The sequence below is a fragment of the Trachymyrmex cornetzi genome, unplaced genomic scaffold (genome assembly GCF_001594075.2).
Source record: "Trachymyrmex cornetzi isolate Tcor2-1 unplaced genomic scaffold, Tcor1.1 scaffold223, whole genome shotgun sequence".
In the NCBI taxonomy this organism is placed as follows: Eukaryota; Metazoa; Arthropoda; class Insecta; order Hymenoptera; family Formicidae; genus Trachymyrmex; species Trachymyrmex cornetzi.
In genome coordinates this window covers 1,804,475-1,819,761 of record NW_017296881.1, presented here as the reverse complement: position 1 = coordinate 1,819,761, position 15,287 = coordinate 1,804,475, and the positions used below count along the sequence as shown (strand labels likewise).

The window sequence follows — 15,287 nt, the reverse complement described above, 5'->3', positions numbered from 1 at the left end:
TAATAAATAGTAATTAATAATTACAAAGAGTTATACCTTAATCACTAATTTCTCTATAAAAGTAAATTATCAAAAATAGAAACACATACCGTGGTTTTTAAAATAACATGTATATACAAATATTATCAGTCTTGATTTAAGTCGTTTCGAAGAATGAATGTAATCAATACAATTTCATTTCAAAGTTAAAGTCATCCTTTCGAAGCTGTCAAATTAATATTTGTAATTTTTTTTAACGGAAACACATTTTGCTTTTTTTAAATATTATTAACTCTGTACTTAAAATATATAAAATTATATAAATAAGTATATAATTTATATAATTTATGAAAGTATAAATGTGTCTGCCAACGTTTTAATTTTTCAAATTCAGGAAAATTTCTAAAAAATGTTCTAATTAAAAAATAAAATTTAATCTGTGTAATTTTTGTATAATCAAATGATACACGCTTCTTCCATATTTATTTAAAATTATCTTTTACATTTTTCTAACAGCAAATTCAATTGAACGCACTCAATGCGCACTGATGCATATTAAAGCCATCGTACACAAATATTGACGATAAAGGTATGTATTTTAATATAAATATATAGAAACGTTTTAAGTCGTGAAAGTCTTAATATAATTTGAAATATTTGCATTTTACTTTAACACTCAAATTAAATCAGTATACAATTTTTAATATGCACCAGTATGCGTTATATATAGGTAAAGTCGCCTATTATGAGATACCTTCTTTTAAAGGTTTGTAATTTATTTAATTTGTAACCTGAATTTCTGTCTTCATATCAAATTTATGGGAAATATATTTAAGTTTTATCGTCAAAAGTTAGCAGTCGATAATAACTATACTTTGTTGTATGTGAAATTTTTTATCACAAGTGCCGATTTTGATTATTTTAAAAAAGGATTCCTAATATGAGATACAAAGGTTTTCTAGTATGAGGTGGTATCTCATAACAGAAAACTAAAAAAAAAATAAAGATAAGCTTTTTATACACCCTTTTATCATATTATATATAAGTAAGAACAAAGAATTTAAACGTTATACATAATAATTATACAATTTTTCGATGAGTGTCTGTATCAGTATATGTGTATGTGTGTGAGTAATCTTAACAATAGAATCGTCATTTTTAATATTTCGTTCGATAGTATGCTTTGAGATATTTAATTATTTAGATTATGCTGTCATGTTAGCTAGGAATACCCTAAGTATCTCATATTATGAGTTCTATGCCTTGCGGTTTCACGATCACCAAATCTAATCTTTACAGTTAAACAAATTACTATATCACGTGTTTTCCTATGAATATGATGTTACTCGATCACTGCATGCAGACTTTATTACGCAATATTTATTTTTATATTATAAAACAAGATTTGAAGTCTAATTACAATATAATTCGAAAACATTCAATTTCACAAATTTTTTTTTGCAACGACTACACACATGATCTAATAATGAATTTTTTACTAAACAAGTATCACACTAAGAGTATAAAGTTCATGATAGAAAAACGTATGCACTTATTACTTTAGCAAAAACCCCTCATATCAGGAGCCTATCCCATAATAAGCGATCTTACCTTAATAATGCAAATTTCTGATCGAATTCACTATAAGACATTAACATAAGCATGTTTTTATCTAATACATCCATAAAATTTTATAGATTGTTTATTTAAATATGGATGATGTAAATGTGCTTTAAAGAAGCTCTTATAATGTTCATCTTGTGACGGTTTTCCCAGAATTTCTGTTGAGAATACAATTCCAAACGCAAGGCAGTCGATGTTGCACCTGATACTCCCCAAGGATTGTTAAGAAGTCACACAGCAATTTGAGTCTAAACAGGAAGCATTTAAAAAATGTATTACACAAGTAGTATATCCATATCTTACATTAGTTTTTTTGTTCAAAAAAACAAAATTATTTTTAGTATTTTATCTCGAATAATTAACAAAAATATATTCTACTGTATATTATATTTTTATGGTAAAATTAGTTTTAGTCAGTAACAATTATCATGTTTCCGATATACATTATATTTTACTAGATTTATAGAACAACATACATTTTTGTATCATTGACATCATACATAGATAAAATATTTTTGTTCTTATTCAAACAAAAATTAAAATAATTGTTTTGCCTTATACATATATATATTTGAATGCTAAAAATATATATACACATAATTTCTGTGTCTTTTAAGATATGACTAGAGCAATTTATGTAATAAATTATTATAAGACTCTTATGACATCAATTATACACAAAATTGAAATGATCAAAGTATCACACAAAACATGGTGGAAGTATATTACACAAAACAGAAACAAATATACGTGCATTATTATGTGTGTTCAGGTTTATAAATAAAAGTTAATCACAAGGATATTAATTCAAATTTTAGGAAAACATTTACAAGAAAAAATTTTGTGATACGTTTTAAATTCCTTTTTTTATTGAAAAGTTTCAACAAAACTCAAAATATATATGAACATAATAAAAAAATGTCTTAAATGACAAAAATGTAATTTGTAAATAATTATTCTTGCATATGTAAAGCATACTGAGATTAAAGAATCTCGTATCTACTAGCAGTGTTAAATTCAAATCGGAATACATAAATGTGTTATAATAACTAATATAATCCTTTATATATATATATATATATGCATATACACCGAAGATTATAATATACAATTTTGACATCAAATTTCTAGATCTTATATACAAATTTTAACAAGTAATGTTTTATTAGTACGAAAATGTAATTATATCTGCGAATCATTGATTGTATGAAATAGAATTCTTTCGACTTAAGGGTTGGACTTAAGGGACTTATTCTTTAACTCTAAAATTGATATAATGTGTATGCAGTATATTTCATTTTTAAATAGAATGCAATAATAAATAAATAATTTATTAGGTAAATTTGAATTTTGTTGTAATAACGTGTTTCTGATTCGCTTTCTGAATCCAATTCACTGATTATTACAAATGGGAAAAATATTCAATTTTAAAATGGCATTATTTCTGATATTATTAATACTTCGGTATATACGTATATGTATAAAGGAAGAAAAATGCGTCAAAATTTTCTCGTTTACGATTACAATTTGTTTAAACGTCAATTACTATATTGAAGAGTTCGATATTTAAATAATAATTATTTATGTCATCGAAATAGTTCTCTATTATGAAAACTATAACTTTATGTGCATATAACTGCTTAAACACTTTTAACTGTATTTTATATCAATACGACATTAATTAATATTATACCAGCGATATAATTGGTTATTATTAATGTCGTAGATATATATAATGAATCATTGTGCATGCAAGCAAAAGAACTTAATTTGATCTTGAAAATAACTCATAAAGAATTTGTATACCTTGAGTAAATAAATGGACAATGTGAATTCTAGCTAATAAAATATTGTAGAAACTCAGAAAATATTTGTTATAACGCTCGAACATTCGGTCTAATTTATTTGTAAAACTTTACGAAAAAAAAGTTTGATTTATATTTGTTTTGACTCTGATTGTTTTGAATTTGATAAATTTTGAAATTTTGGGAGTTCTATTCTATTATTTGTTCACTCAAAGTTAGCTCGTGACATGAGAAAGCAATTAACAGTTTATGTAATTAAATAAACTTGAATATTTTGTAAAAGTTTTCCAGCAAAATATTATTTTAATTCTTTTTTACGTATTTGCCAGCATATGCAGCTGTCTATTAGATTATTCTATACCTGCAAATTAAAAAAAGAATTAATGCATTGCATGCCATGAGCTCTTCTTATCATTGTATACCTATTTTTGTATACGATATTGATTACAAATCAATATATAGAATTTGCATTCAATATCAATATTATGTTACACGTGACGTATAAAACAACTATTTATATTAGCGTCTAATCTAATCTAATCTGTCTAATTATAGACCATTTTCCATCAGGAAGATCAGATTCATCGGTACGTTTAAAGCAGTTATATGTTTGATATACACCGTCTTTATAAAAGTTTTTGAGCGTTTCTTAACAAACAGAATATTCATCACGTTCCTGATCGTGTGTATCCTGATGTATCGCGTGATTTTTAAAATATAACGCAATGTACTAAACGCATCGTAATTTTGATAAAGATAGGATCTGATAGCTACTTCAGTTTATTCGATCTATATAAATTTAAAATTGCACATTACTGTCCATTAGCTACCAAAGAATTGTTGATAAGTACAATACTTTGAAATTTATCACAAGATATACATGCATTCAATTATAACCTATACACTCTCATATATATAGCGTATTTACATATAGATATTTATTAGACTCAATTCTTTAAATTTTATTGTTTTGTGCAATAAATTTTTTAAAGAAGCGTTAATCTCTTGATGATAATATGTAATTATTGTAATAATATTTTTATACCAAGTCTGAACAGTCTAAAAGGCAAAGATAATAAAATAGTTGATACACAAGAAAAGTATAAGAGAGAATAGCTACGTACTTGAATAAAATACTGAATAATATAAAATATTACACTTAAACTATATATTCATTTCGCTATTAGATCTTTACATGCAGAAAAATTCGCATAATATCGATAAGTTCAACAGAAAAGAATAAAAGTAATTGCTTAAATAAATTGCATCACATAGATGTATGTATCTTATCCTGAATTATCAAAAAAAATATAAAAATATAACACTAGAAGTCCAAAAAATTTCTTCTGTCTTTTCATTCAGAAAAAAGTCGAAGCATTTTAAAATAATTTACATATTTGCTCTCATTTTAATAATCGATATTATTGCGAAAAAGAAAAAGAGATTAGCAATTAAATAATAATAATAATGTAGAAAGACGAAAAATAGTAAAAAAAAGTAATGTAATATAATGTATAAAATCAAAAGAAATAAACTCAACTCTGTCTAATAATACACTATAATTTTGTGACTAAACTTTTTTTTATAACTTGAACGTATACAATTACGCATGTTGCGTAAGATACGAAAAGAAATTTCGTGCAAAAAATTTGCATTATATAACATTATGTATCAAACTATGCTCGTATCAGACTAGATATTGGTATTGAGATTGAGATCGAAATTAACAAATTATAAGAAAGAAAACTAATATTAAGTTTAGTAAACTTTGCTTTGATTAGTCAAATTCAGTCTCAATTTCAATTTCAATCTGTAGCCTGTATGAGTATTATGAAAGTTACATAATTTCAGAGAAAGCCGATAGAGCTCTATATAGTCATTAAAATCAAATTTTAATGAAAACTAATCGATTAATTTTATATGAGTACACTAATTTTTAATGTTTTAAAAATTATACTAATATAAATTTTTGTGCGAAATTTCTGTATTCTATTAGAAAAATATTATTGAAGAAAAGGGAAACCAATCCTTTTTTACATCTTTTTCTATTGTCATTATCAGGCTTGAAACCAATCTTATAATTTCTATAAATATTCTATGAAACTTTTTCAAATAAAAATCTGTATCCATTATCACAAAAATAGTAATTAATTAAATTTCCAGTAATTATACTGGTTTCAATACCTGTCCATCCCCAGTGCCAACTCAAAGATCGCCAGTCCAGATAACAACAATTCAAAGATCGCCAGTTCAGATATCAACTCCAGTTACACCTCATTCTCTAGTCATAGCTAATACGTTGAATAATTTGTTTAATGAAATGAACAATGAGAATAAATCTGAACATTAACGGGCAATTGTCGCCTGAAGATAATCCGTTTAACGTGTTGTCACCTTTTGTTCCAAAATATCACAACACGTTCAAACATAGATAACAAGGAACAGGAGCAGGTTTCCCGTTTATTACAAAATGCCTATAGATATTTAATCGATGACTTAGAACATGTCAAACACGACTGATGCCAATAATCATCTTTCTGCTAAGATCTTTCTGCTAAGGTAATCCCTCAACATCGACGATGATGATCTCGGATCCTCACTCGGCAACGGATGAAAATATGAGTCTAGATCAGTCCACAGTTTTCGCCTAATGACGCCAAAATCAGAGGGCGATATTACATTTACAAAATATTTTTTTAAATATTTTTTTAAATAGGAACTAATTTACCGACATGATTTTGACATGTCTCTAATTAATACGGAGTCTGACTAGATTAGTTTACTTCTCTTCCTAGGCAATCTATATGGCATGCCAACTTTTTTAGTATTTATTCATGTTTTGTTTGAATGAGGTGTAAAAAGAATGTAATTTGATCTGTGCACTTCCGATCGCACACTGCACACGTGAAAGGGCTTTTAACTTTGTGGAAACTCATATGCACTGCGTACATGATCTCACTCGCAAAAATAATGCAACAATGGTAACAAATAAATGATGTTTTATATATATTTATATCAGGTGTCATATTTTTCTCCTGGAGATTAGATTGACTTGCCGTTAGAAGTGCTGAAAGAGAAGATTCCGTACAAGTTTGATCTGTATTTTGGATTTGTGTAGCGTTGTCATCTATGTGAAATTTTTTCTCACTTATTGTTATTGTGGGATATTCTAGTTTCACCGCTTTACGCTTACGTTTTGAAAAGTTGGCCAACTGTGACTGATTTTGTCTTTTTGTCATTGTGGACATACTAAGGTCCAATGGCTGATCCGTATTTGAATCCGGGAAGTCTAAGATCGTAGGTGATGAAATCGGAATTGATAAAACCGAAGCTGACGGAGTTGAAATCGATGAAATCGGGGGAGTCATTCTTAAATTTGTCGATATATCCTCGATGGTTTCTGTTAGTTCTTTCTTTCCTTCTATCAACGCCCTTCGTCTGGGTCCGCGTTTATTACCGTAAACATCGATAGTGGCGAATGGATTCGGCGTACCGTCTGGATTCAATACCAAGCCTGGTTGATGCTTACTATCTTTTAGGTGTTTTTTTATTGCATTGCAGAATTTAGTCTTGTATGAGCAGCTGCCGCAATTGTACTGATAGATTTCTGAGTGTGTTTTCATGTGACTAGTTAACATCGATTTACTCACGCATGCATACGAACATTCTGAGCACATGTATGCTTTAAAATCATCATGAGCACTAAACCAATGGAATGTCATATGATGCTTGAGCGTGGTGGCAAATGGACACGAGTTGCAGATGAAGCCGGAACATTCTTGCTGTATGAAGTGCTGACGTAAATGCAACCAAAGCGCCAATTTCGTCTTCGCCATAAAGTCACATTTGCTGCATGGTTTCGGCTTGGAAATTTTATTTTTCTTCTTTCCTTTGACTAATTCATTACCTGAATCCTCGAACTCTTCATCATCAACATAACCGTTTAAATTGTCATTGTCTACATATGAACTTTTTGTGAACGTGGAATGAGTGATTACATGCTCGATATACTGCGCTCTGAAAATATAAAATTTAACCTATAATAGTCTATTTTATTGAGGTTTTTTTTGATAGCGAATACAATTATATGCAATTGTAGTAATGCAATTAGAGAGGTCATTACATTTAATTTTAACCAGAACAATAGATTTTTTGCAATTTTGCAATAAAATAGATTTTTAAAGACGCACGTGGGTATGGCAAAGTATTGCCATACTCACGGAATATTGAATATTCTAATTTATATTTGTATAAATAACATGGAAGATGTACATTTTGTATACATCTTCTATTTATTTTTCCAATATTATTTATTTACTCTTTGAAATTTTCTCTTTTTTCAACCGATTAATCTTCTAATGCGCTTTACATATAGCTGTATATAATTCACAAAACTATGGAAAAAAAACTATTAAAAAATTAATATCAGATACTATACCTGGAATTCGCAACGTAGGAACATAATCTACACCTCCTAGGTAACTGTGCATCACTGAATGATTGATTACTGTTCATAGTACTTTCGGTTAAACTGGATATAGATGATAAACTATTATTCCTCGAAGACGATAGATTACACGTTCTCATATCGGACGTGCTTGGAATCGAATAGGGGAACGAGAAATTGAAATTGTTATTAGTTTCTTCCGCCGATTGTTCACCCTATAGAAAAAATAAAAATATTTCTTAGAAAGTCTTTTCTACAAAAAATAAATATATTAAAAATTTAGAGCTAGATGATTTAATTACCTACATTCTATAAGATGAAGAACTTCAAATTTTGAGAAATCTTCTAAAGCATTAAGAGACAATGAATGAAAACTTGATCTTATATTCTGAATGTAATTTGCAAATAAACATTAAAAATTTACATCCTTGTATTTATTTCATTAACGACATATACTCGGCGAGATAAAAAATAAGAAACGTAACAGGTGCAAGCAAAAAAAATATTTCACATTTGAACTTCGAAGACTCGATTGATACAACATCGATATACGACTTCCATCGCCGACATTTTGTTGAATATAAAAGGGGACGGGTCCAGAGAATGAATAAAGTACACGACGCGTATTGCGGAAAGGAAGAAAGAAGGGAGATGAAGCTCAATCGGAGAGGGGTTGCACGATTACTCACCATTCTATCACCCCAAACGGGCGTGGTGGACTGAAGGAAGGGACATTGCTGCTCCTCGGCAATGGTCTGTTGTTGATGCTGTTGTTGTTTTTGCTGTTGTTCTTGCTTTTGCTCCTGTTGTTGCTCCGGCGTCTGTCTCAGGGATTCTACATTTTTTTCGCATCTTTTCATTTTGACGATCTTTGAAATATGAAAAAAGAACAAAAATAAGATTAGAAAGACGAGGATTAGGATTATATGCATTGGAGATTATAACGAACAAAATATATCTAAACGAAACGTGAGAAATTGCAACGGAAAATATCGACTAAAATTTTTATTTTTTATATTTATTGTTCAACAAAATAATCAATAAAATCAATGTTCGAAATAAAAAAATCTTAAATCTTTTTTTTTTAATCTAAGATTATTCGGGTATTTCTGAGTCTTTTCTCAAGAGACGTAAGTAAAGCTTAAGCTTTATATAATTTATTGATCAACGCTGCAAATAAATAATTTGGTAATAATAACACATAGTATATTTAATAAAAGCGTGGTCGACATAACTCTGAAACTATTTATTACAATAAAAGATGAAAAAAGTATACTTTATTAAATTGGTACTAAATTAGTATTATAATTATAATAAATTAATAAAATATTATAATAAATTAACTTTTTTATTAATTAAATTCACTCGCCATTGTTATCAAAAACTGCCTGGCATTTTCGAAGCTATCCATTAATAATGAGTTAATATTATTAAGATAAAAATCTCCATTTGAAACAAATCTGTCGAATCTATTGTTTCAACTTTGGTCTCCCAGAATTTTCCGTTTTTCTAATATTTGTCAACAAAAATTATACCATTCACATTTTTATTAGATAAACTCTGCATGCATAACCACTATAAATAAAAACTATGATTTTCAAATTTTTAAGATTGTTCAGAGTACATAAATGAAACGTATAATGAATCATAATGACCGTAAGGATGATTTTTTACACTCATTCTGATTCATAGATGTCGTATTGTAGAAACTACAGGACTACAGGAATACAGTATAGACCATAAGATAACGAATAATAATGGTTATTAATATAACAACGTAATGGCATATACACACTTACAACAAGATTTTCAAAATTTAGATTGCATTCACAGAAACGATAAATCACTAATTGCAATCGCAATTATGAATAATGTTTTAATTTGTGCATGTTGGAAGCACGTTATTTCTCATTAGGTAATGACAATGTCAAATTTCTCATCAGCATAAATCTTGGCAAAATATTGCAAAATTAAAAACACGGGTAATTTTGATCTAATTAATTGTAGCGAACTGTATCAAATAAAATAAAAAAGGCTTAAGGTAAATGTTTCAGTGGTTGGACGTTTAAGTGTAAGTTGTCAACAAATAATATAATTTATGATATTTTTTAAGGAGGTTTTTTTATCGTAACTATTATGTTCTTTTGTAACGGTTAAAGTAAATAATAAATATTATTTTTCAATATGGTCGGATATATTTAACATGTCAGGCCATTATAGGCCCTATTAGGACATTCACTTTAGTTGTCATCGCATTCTGAAGAGAGTTAAAAAAATAACATCTACCTACCATAACTCTGTGGTAAAAATCTTATTCTTCAGGTATTACTCTCGACACATTTTTGTGAATTTTCACCACTTACACATTTCCAAAACCTTTTTTTAGATAATATTGCAACGTGTAGCGAATAAAAACGATTTAATTTTAAAACCTCAAATAATCAGAATTAAATGTGACTTTATTAAAAAATAATTGTTTATAAAAAATTACTGCTCTATTACTTTATATACAGAATAATATGTAAAATCAATATTACATAATTTTTAATTTATAAATAATTAAATCTAAAATCCGAAAAAAAATTTGTAAACAAGAAGATATAAAAATAATAATAAAAGATTAATATAATATTAATATTTTAAAAAAAAGTATGAAAAATAATAAATTAAATGTTTTCAAATTTAAAAATAACTTTATTTTTGCTTGATTTATTCAAAATTTACACATTGTACTAATTTTGTTCGATTCATCTTTCTCCAATTATGGAAATATAGATTAAATTTAAATACAAATTACAGTTTAAACATAAATTGTTGTTAATATTTTGAATAGTGATAGAAAAATAGCAGCGAACTTTGGAGCAATGCTTCTTTATTTCATATTTTCATTGATATCAATTTTTTACAAATTATTTTCGCTTTCTCTTTTACGAAAATTTCGTATTCTTAAACAAAACAAAAAAACGATTTATGTGTTTCCTTTCAGATGAGAAGCGATTCACACTTTACGTTAGGGTTGCATTATTTAACTGGAGCAGAAAATCTAGAGTAGAATTTTACTTTTAAAAACGACACCCTACTGATTTTTCATTTAACCTAGGTCCGGTACACATACATGTGACTGCGACCATAAATTAAACTTGACATCTGTTTGAAATTGCTCCCCTTTCTACGCGAAAAAAATTAGAACCGGTTTGCACTTTTTCTTAGAGAAAGTGTGCAAAAACTAAGCTATTTTATATGGATAATGGCAACACAATTGGAAACAAAGTAACTTTTTTGTTTTAATGTGAAAAAATAAGGGTAATTATATTTTTTTAAAGGTTTTGTCATTAGAATTCGAACCCTGTAATGCCATAGTAAGGAATGTGAGCACATGCAAGATAAAAATGAGATTCATTTTTTTATATTGATTTTTGCAGGGTATTGTTTTCTAATTAATATTTACCAATAATTATTGCTCAAATGTAAATATAAGTTATATAATAACAATTTCCACAATTCTTACAATAATGGGCCAGATCGTATAAAAAAGTTTATATTTTAATTCTATAATAAAAAATATCTTATTTATTTGATAAATATTATTTGTTAATAAATGTGTTTTTCGATTGTGTAGAAAACAAAAAGAAAAAGTATTCTCTTCTTTGAGAGTACTTCTTCTTGGAGAGTAAGTGCAATTGCTTCGAATTTAAGACCAATAACTTAAGGCCAATACGCAAGTGAATATTTTTCTCGATATATTTAACAATAACCGTTTTCCTGCTTTGAAATTCCGAAATCCGAACAAATAGCATTATTCTCTAAAGGTCAAAACGACGTTGGTATTTCGAAATTCCGAGCGAGACGTACGTCAAGATCATAATAATAAATAGAAAACGTCAAAGCAACGATGAATATAACACTCGAAATTTCAATCGACAAACAATACAGGATAGAATAGAGACAACGTGACAGATCGCGGTGAAGAAAAATCGCTGATAAGTCAAATATTAAAATGTGACTGAAAAATTGTTAAATTAATGATATTAAATAAAACGTACCTTAGTGCAATCAAATAATCTTATTTATATAAAAATAAAAAAGATAACACCTTCATAAATTGCTAAAAAATTATAAAAAATAAGTCATTTATTTTTTATAATAGCATGATATATTGATTTGAGAAGAAGATAAAAAGGTGCAAACGATACGTTGTATCTTTTGAATATCAATCTGTAGATAATATAAATAAGATCAAATATTATAATGACACGTTTTTTCTGAATAATAAGAATTTTTTATATATTTTTTGCATGAAAAATATCTACCGCGCTATAAAGAAATTTACCACATTATTATACATTCTTGTGTAAGTAAAAAAATAAAACAAATAAGCAAAAAGTAAGAAATAAGAGAAAAAAGAGACTTATATCGCGATCGAGTTTTCTCTCAAATGCTATTAAACAGAAACTAATCTCTGATTAATTGTGAAGCAATTTTAACTCAGTACTTTTTCTCTCTATAAAAAAATGTAATCTATAAAAAATGTAATCTACAAAGAATTTTATCTGTAAAAAATTTAGACTTTTCTCTATAAAGAATTTAATCAAAATCAAATAATATTATAGTTGTACCTTGTTTTATTATACGTGTCAAATTCGTTGTCCTCTGATGCTTTAGAATACCATTTATTCCTCAGTTCGCCTCCAAATAAAGATTTGATACTGATATATTTCACTATACACTTTTAATAAATATTCCTACTTTTTATAATGCCATTAAAGCCATGATAAATCATACTATATAATGTTATCAACATATTCTCAAGATACAAGCTATCCATTTCAAAGATTTTTCTTTACTTGAATGTTACATTTTTTTTTTTATTAATTTAACGTCCATAACAAGACGAGATAGTATCTCAATAGATCTGAAATTATAATTTCTTAAGGATGCAAAAAGTCGATTGGATAAATGCTGGATCGACTTCGCGACGTAGATTCACATTAATACAAATATCAAATTATCGCGAGCAGAAATTTGATCCAAACTGAGAACTTAGACAATCCGAATCGAGTTTGCTTCCCGGAAGCAAAAATCTCAGCATATATCAAAATACATGAGAAGACTCGGAATATCTCGAGCTAACGGTACCGAATCGAACTGAAACAACACTACTTGTAAGTCCCAACGTTAGGTCCTGCCCTAGAACAGTTACCCTCTCTTCCGGATCCATCTGTCCAATAGTAGCGATTTAACCACCCCCACCCCATATATTTCATCCACACCCTTGCTTTCTACTACAACGTAGAATTCCTTTTAACAAAAGATCCTTCCGTGATTCAAGGGTTATGAATCCGTTAACTACTACTGTTATATGCTCGCTGGCTCCTCCTATAAATTATAGAACGGTATTTTACCGTATGATTTTTTCTTGATCATTTCAAGTTATAAAATTAGAAAGTTTGCCTTATTAATCAAAATTGCGATGCGGTGGCAAGTAAAATAAATAAAAGATAAATATTAACAAATGATGCACTATTTAAAATTTTTTTTAATATTATTCAATAAACATAAATTACGTTTTTTTTTTAAGAAATACCAAATTATGTTTTAACAAATATTAAAATTATTATGTAATTGTAATTAAGATACATGTTTTTTGTCTAACATTAATTTACTTATAAAATACAATTAAAATAATGTTTTCATATATAACATTTCAAGTTTTTAAAAAAATCTATTATTAAAATTAAAGCTATAAATTTTTGAAACACTCTGCAAAGACAAAAAGTTTTAGCAGTAGAAATGTAGCAATCAAAATGAAATATATTATTGTATGTAGTATGTGACATGTTAATTGCATTATTTTAAGTAAGAAAATTTGGAAGAGTATATAAAATAGTTAACCCTCGGACTGCTCAGACGCAGCGAACGTGATATTCGCACGAATGGCGTATACAGGGTCAAATGCGACCCAAGAATGATATTATTTTAAAACGTTTAAAGAGCAGTTTTTTTTTATTATAATACGTTGTAAATTATTTCAAATATGTAGAAGATGAAATAAAAACACATATTTATCATAGAACCAAATATTCATTTATTAATTTTCTTTACAGTTGTAAAAAGCAAACAATTTTAACTCACGGGTCTTGCGAGATCCTGCGTTCGCCGGCGGAAAGTTAATTCATAATCAACAGATATATTGAAAATTAAAGCAATAATTTTATATCAATAAACAAATTTTATAATTCGCTCTCAATTAATTTAAATCAATTTCGAAAGAATATAAAATCCACGGTTTATGTTTCGCGCTATTATTCAAAGATTCTTTTTTTGGCAAACGCAATCTGTTTTCTTTCTAATGTAGACAGCTCGCACCCTTTCCCTAATACTGAAAAGAAGACAGAAACTCCTATTAAAACGTGATATTTTAAAACAGAAGCTTTTTCTAAAATGGGAGTACTACAATCCACATATGCAACATACGCGCGTTGTATAAATAAAGCAAATAAAAAGTAAAAATTGACAAATGATGGCATACACGAAATGTAAAATGCATGATATCGAAAAAAATATCTTTTAGCTAAATAATTTGTTTTTTGTCATTATTTATACATATATCTTTTTATGTTCTCATTTAAATGCAAATCTTCCAGTGAGCCACAATATATGCGAATTCTCATAAATTCTAATGTTAAAATAAAATTCTCTTTTACAAAATATCTATATCATTTTGAATTATTTTGCTGAAAAGAAAACTGTTTAACAAGAGGCAGACACTAAATTTTTTGTCCTTTTTTTAGTTATGTTGACAGCTACCAATTCCATTAAACTCCATTTCCCTTAGTTATGTTTTTGCTCAATTAATGCATTCCAAAACAAATTTACGTGAATATTCGACTGGTCGCCTCTTACGACAGTTTGAATCATAGAGAATTGGCTGTATTTTATTCATCCCTTTTATCTGAAACTAAAAGGTAAATACCGTAACTCTAACCGTCCACTCCTTTTTTATAAAAACTAAACAAAAAACGTGTCATATAAAAATCTTTTTTATAAACACAACGGCGACAGACGGGTGCTTTATAAACTCACTATTTTACTTGACACTCACGTACCAGGAAAAAAAGGTTTCTCGACGCCAAAGAGATTTTCCAATCGATTAAAAATGAATCGCAATAAGCTGTTTTTCCGACATGTGCTTCTTCACTTCGACCTCAAGAAAACCGCAGCTGAAGCGCATCGCTTATTATCCGAAGTGTATGGTGATGAAACTCCATCGGAAAGAACATGTAGAGTTTGATTTGAACGCTTCCGAAACGGTGATTTTGATGTGAGAGACAAAGAACGTCCAGGACAGCCGAAAAATTTTGAAGATGTCGAGCTGCAAGAATTGCTTGATGAGAATCCAGCTCAAACGCTTTTAGAGTTGTCGAAACAGTTAA

The 15,287-nt window shown here is 28.0% G+C and overlaps 1 protein-coding gene across 1 annotated transcript; it reads right to left on the bottom strand.

The window, feature by feature from the left end:
* Positions 1-6,235: 6,235 nt before the first annotated feature.
* Positions 6,236-12,579, bottom strand: Hb (hunchback). Its single transcript, XM_018506099.1, has 4 exons — positions 12,471-12,579; positions 8,532-8,723; positions 7,846-8,069; positions 6,236-7,424 (listed from the first exon to the last, which is right to left on the bottom strand). The coding sequence occupies exons 2-4, from the start codon at positions 8,712-8,714 to the stop codon at positions 6,236-6,238; spliced, it is 1,596 nt and encodes a 531-aa protein (XP_018361601.1). The 5' UTR covers positions 8,715-8,723; positions 12,471-12,579.
* Between the last annotated feature and the right edge of the window lie 2,708 nt (positions 12,580-15,287).

Bases quoted from the DNA above. Each gene is read 5' to 3' on its own strand.
- Hb (XM_018506099.1), bottom strand. From the start codon at position 8,714: ATGAAAAGATGCGAAAAAAATGTAGAATCCCTGAGACAGACGCCGGAG. The intron at 8,070-8,531 runs GCAACCCCTCTC...TTTTTTCTATAG, and splicing joins ATAGAATGGTGAGTAATCGT to GGTGAACAATCGGCGGAAGA. The intron at 7,425-7,845 runs GTATAGTATCTG...TTATATTTTCAG, and splicing joins TCCTACGTTGCGAATTCCAG to AGCGCAGTATATCGAGCATG.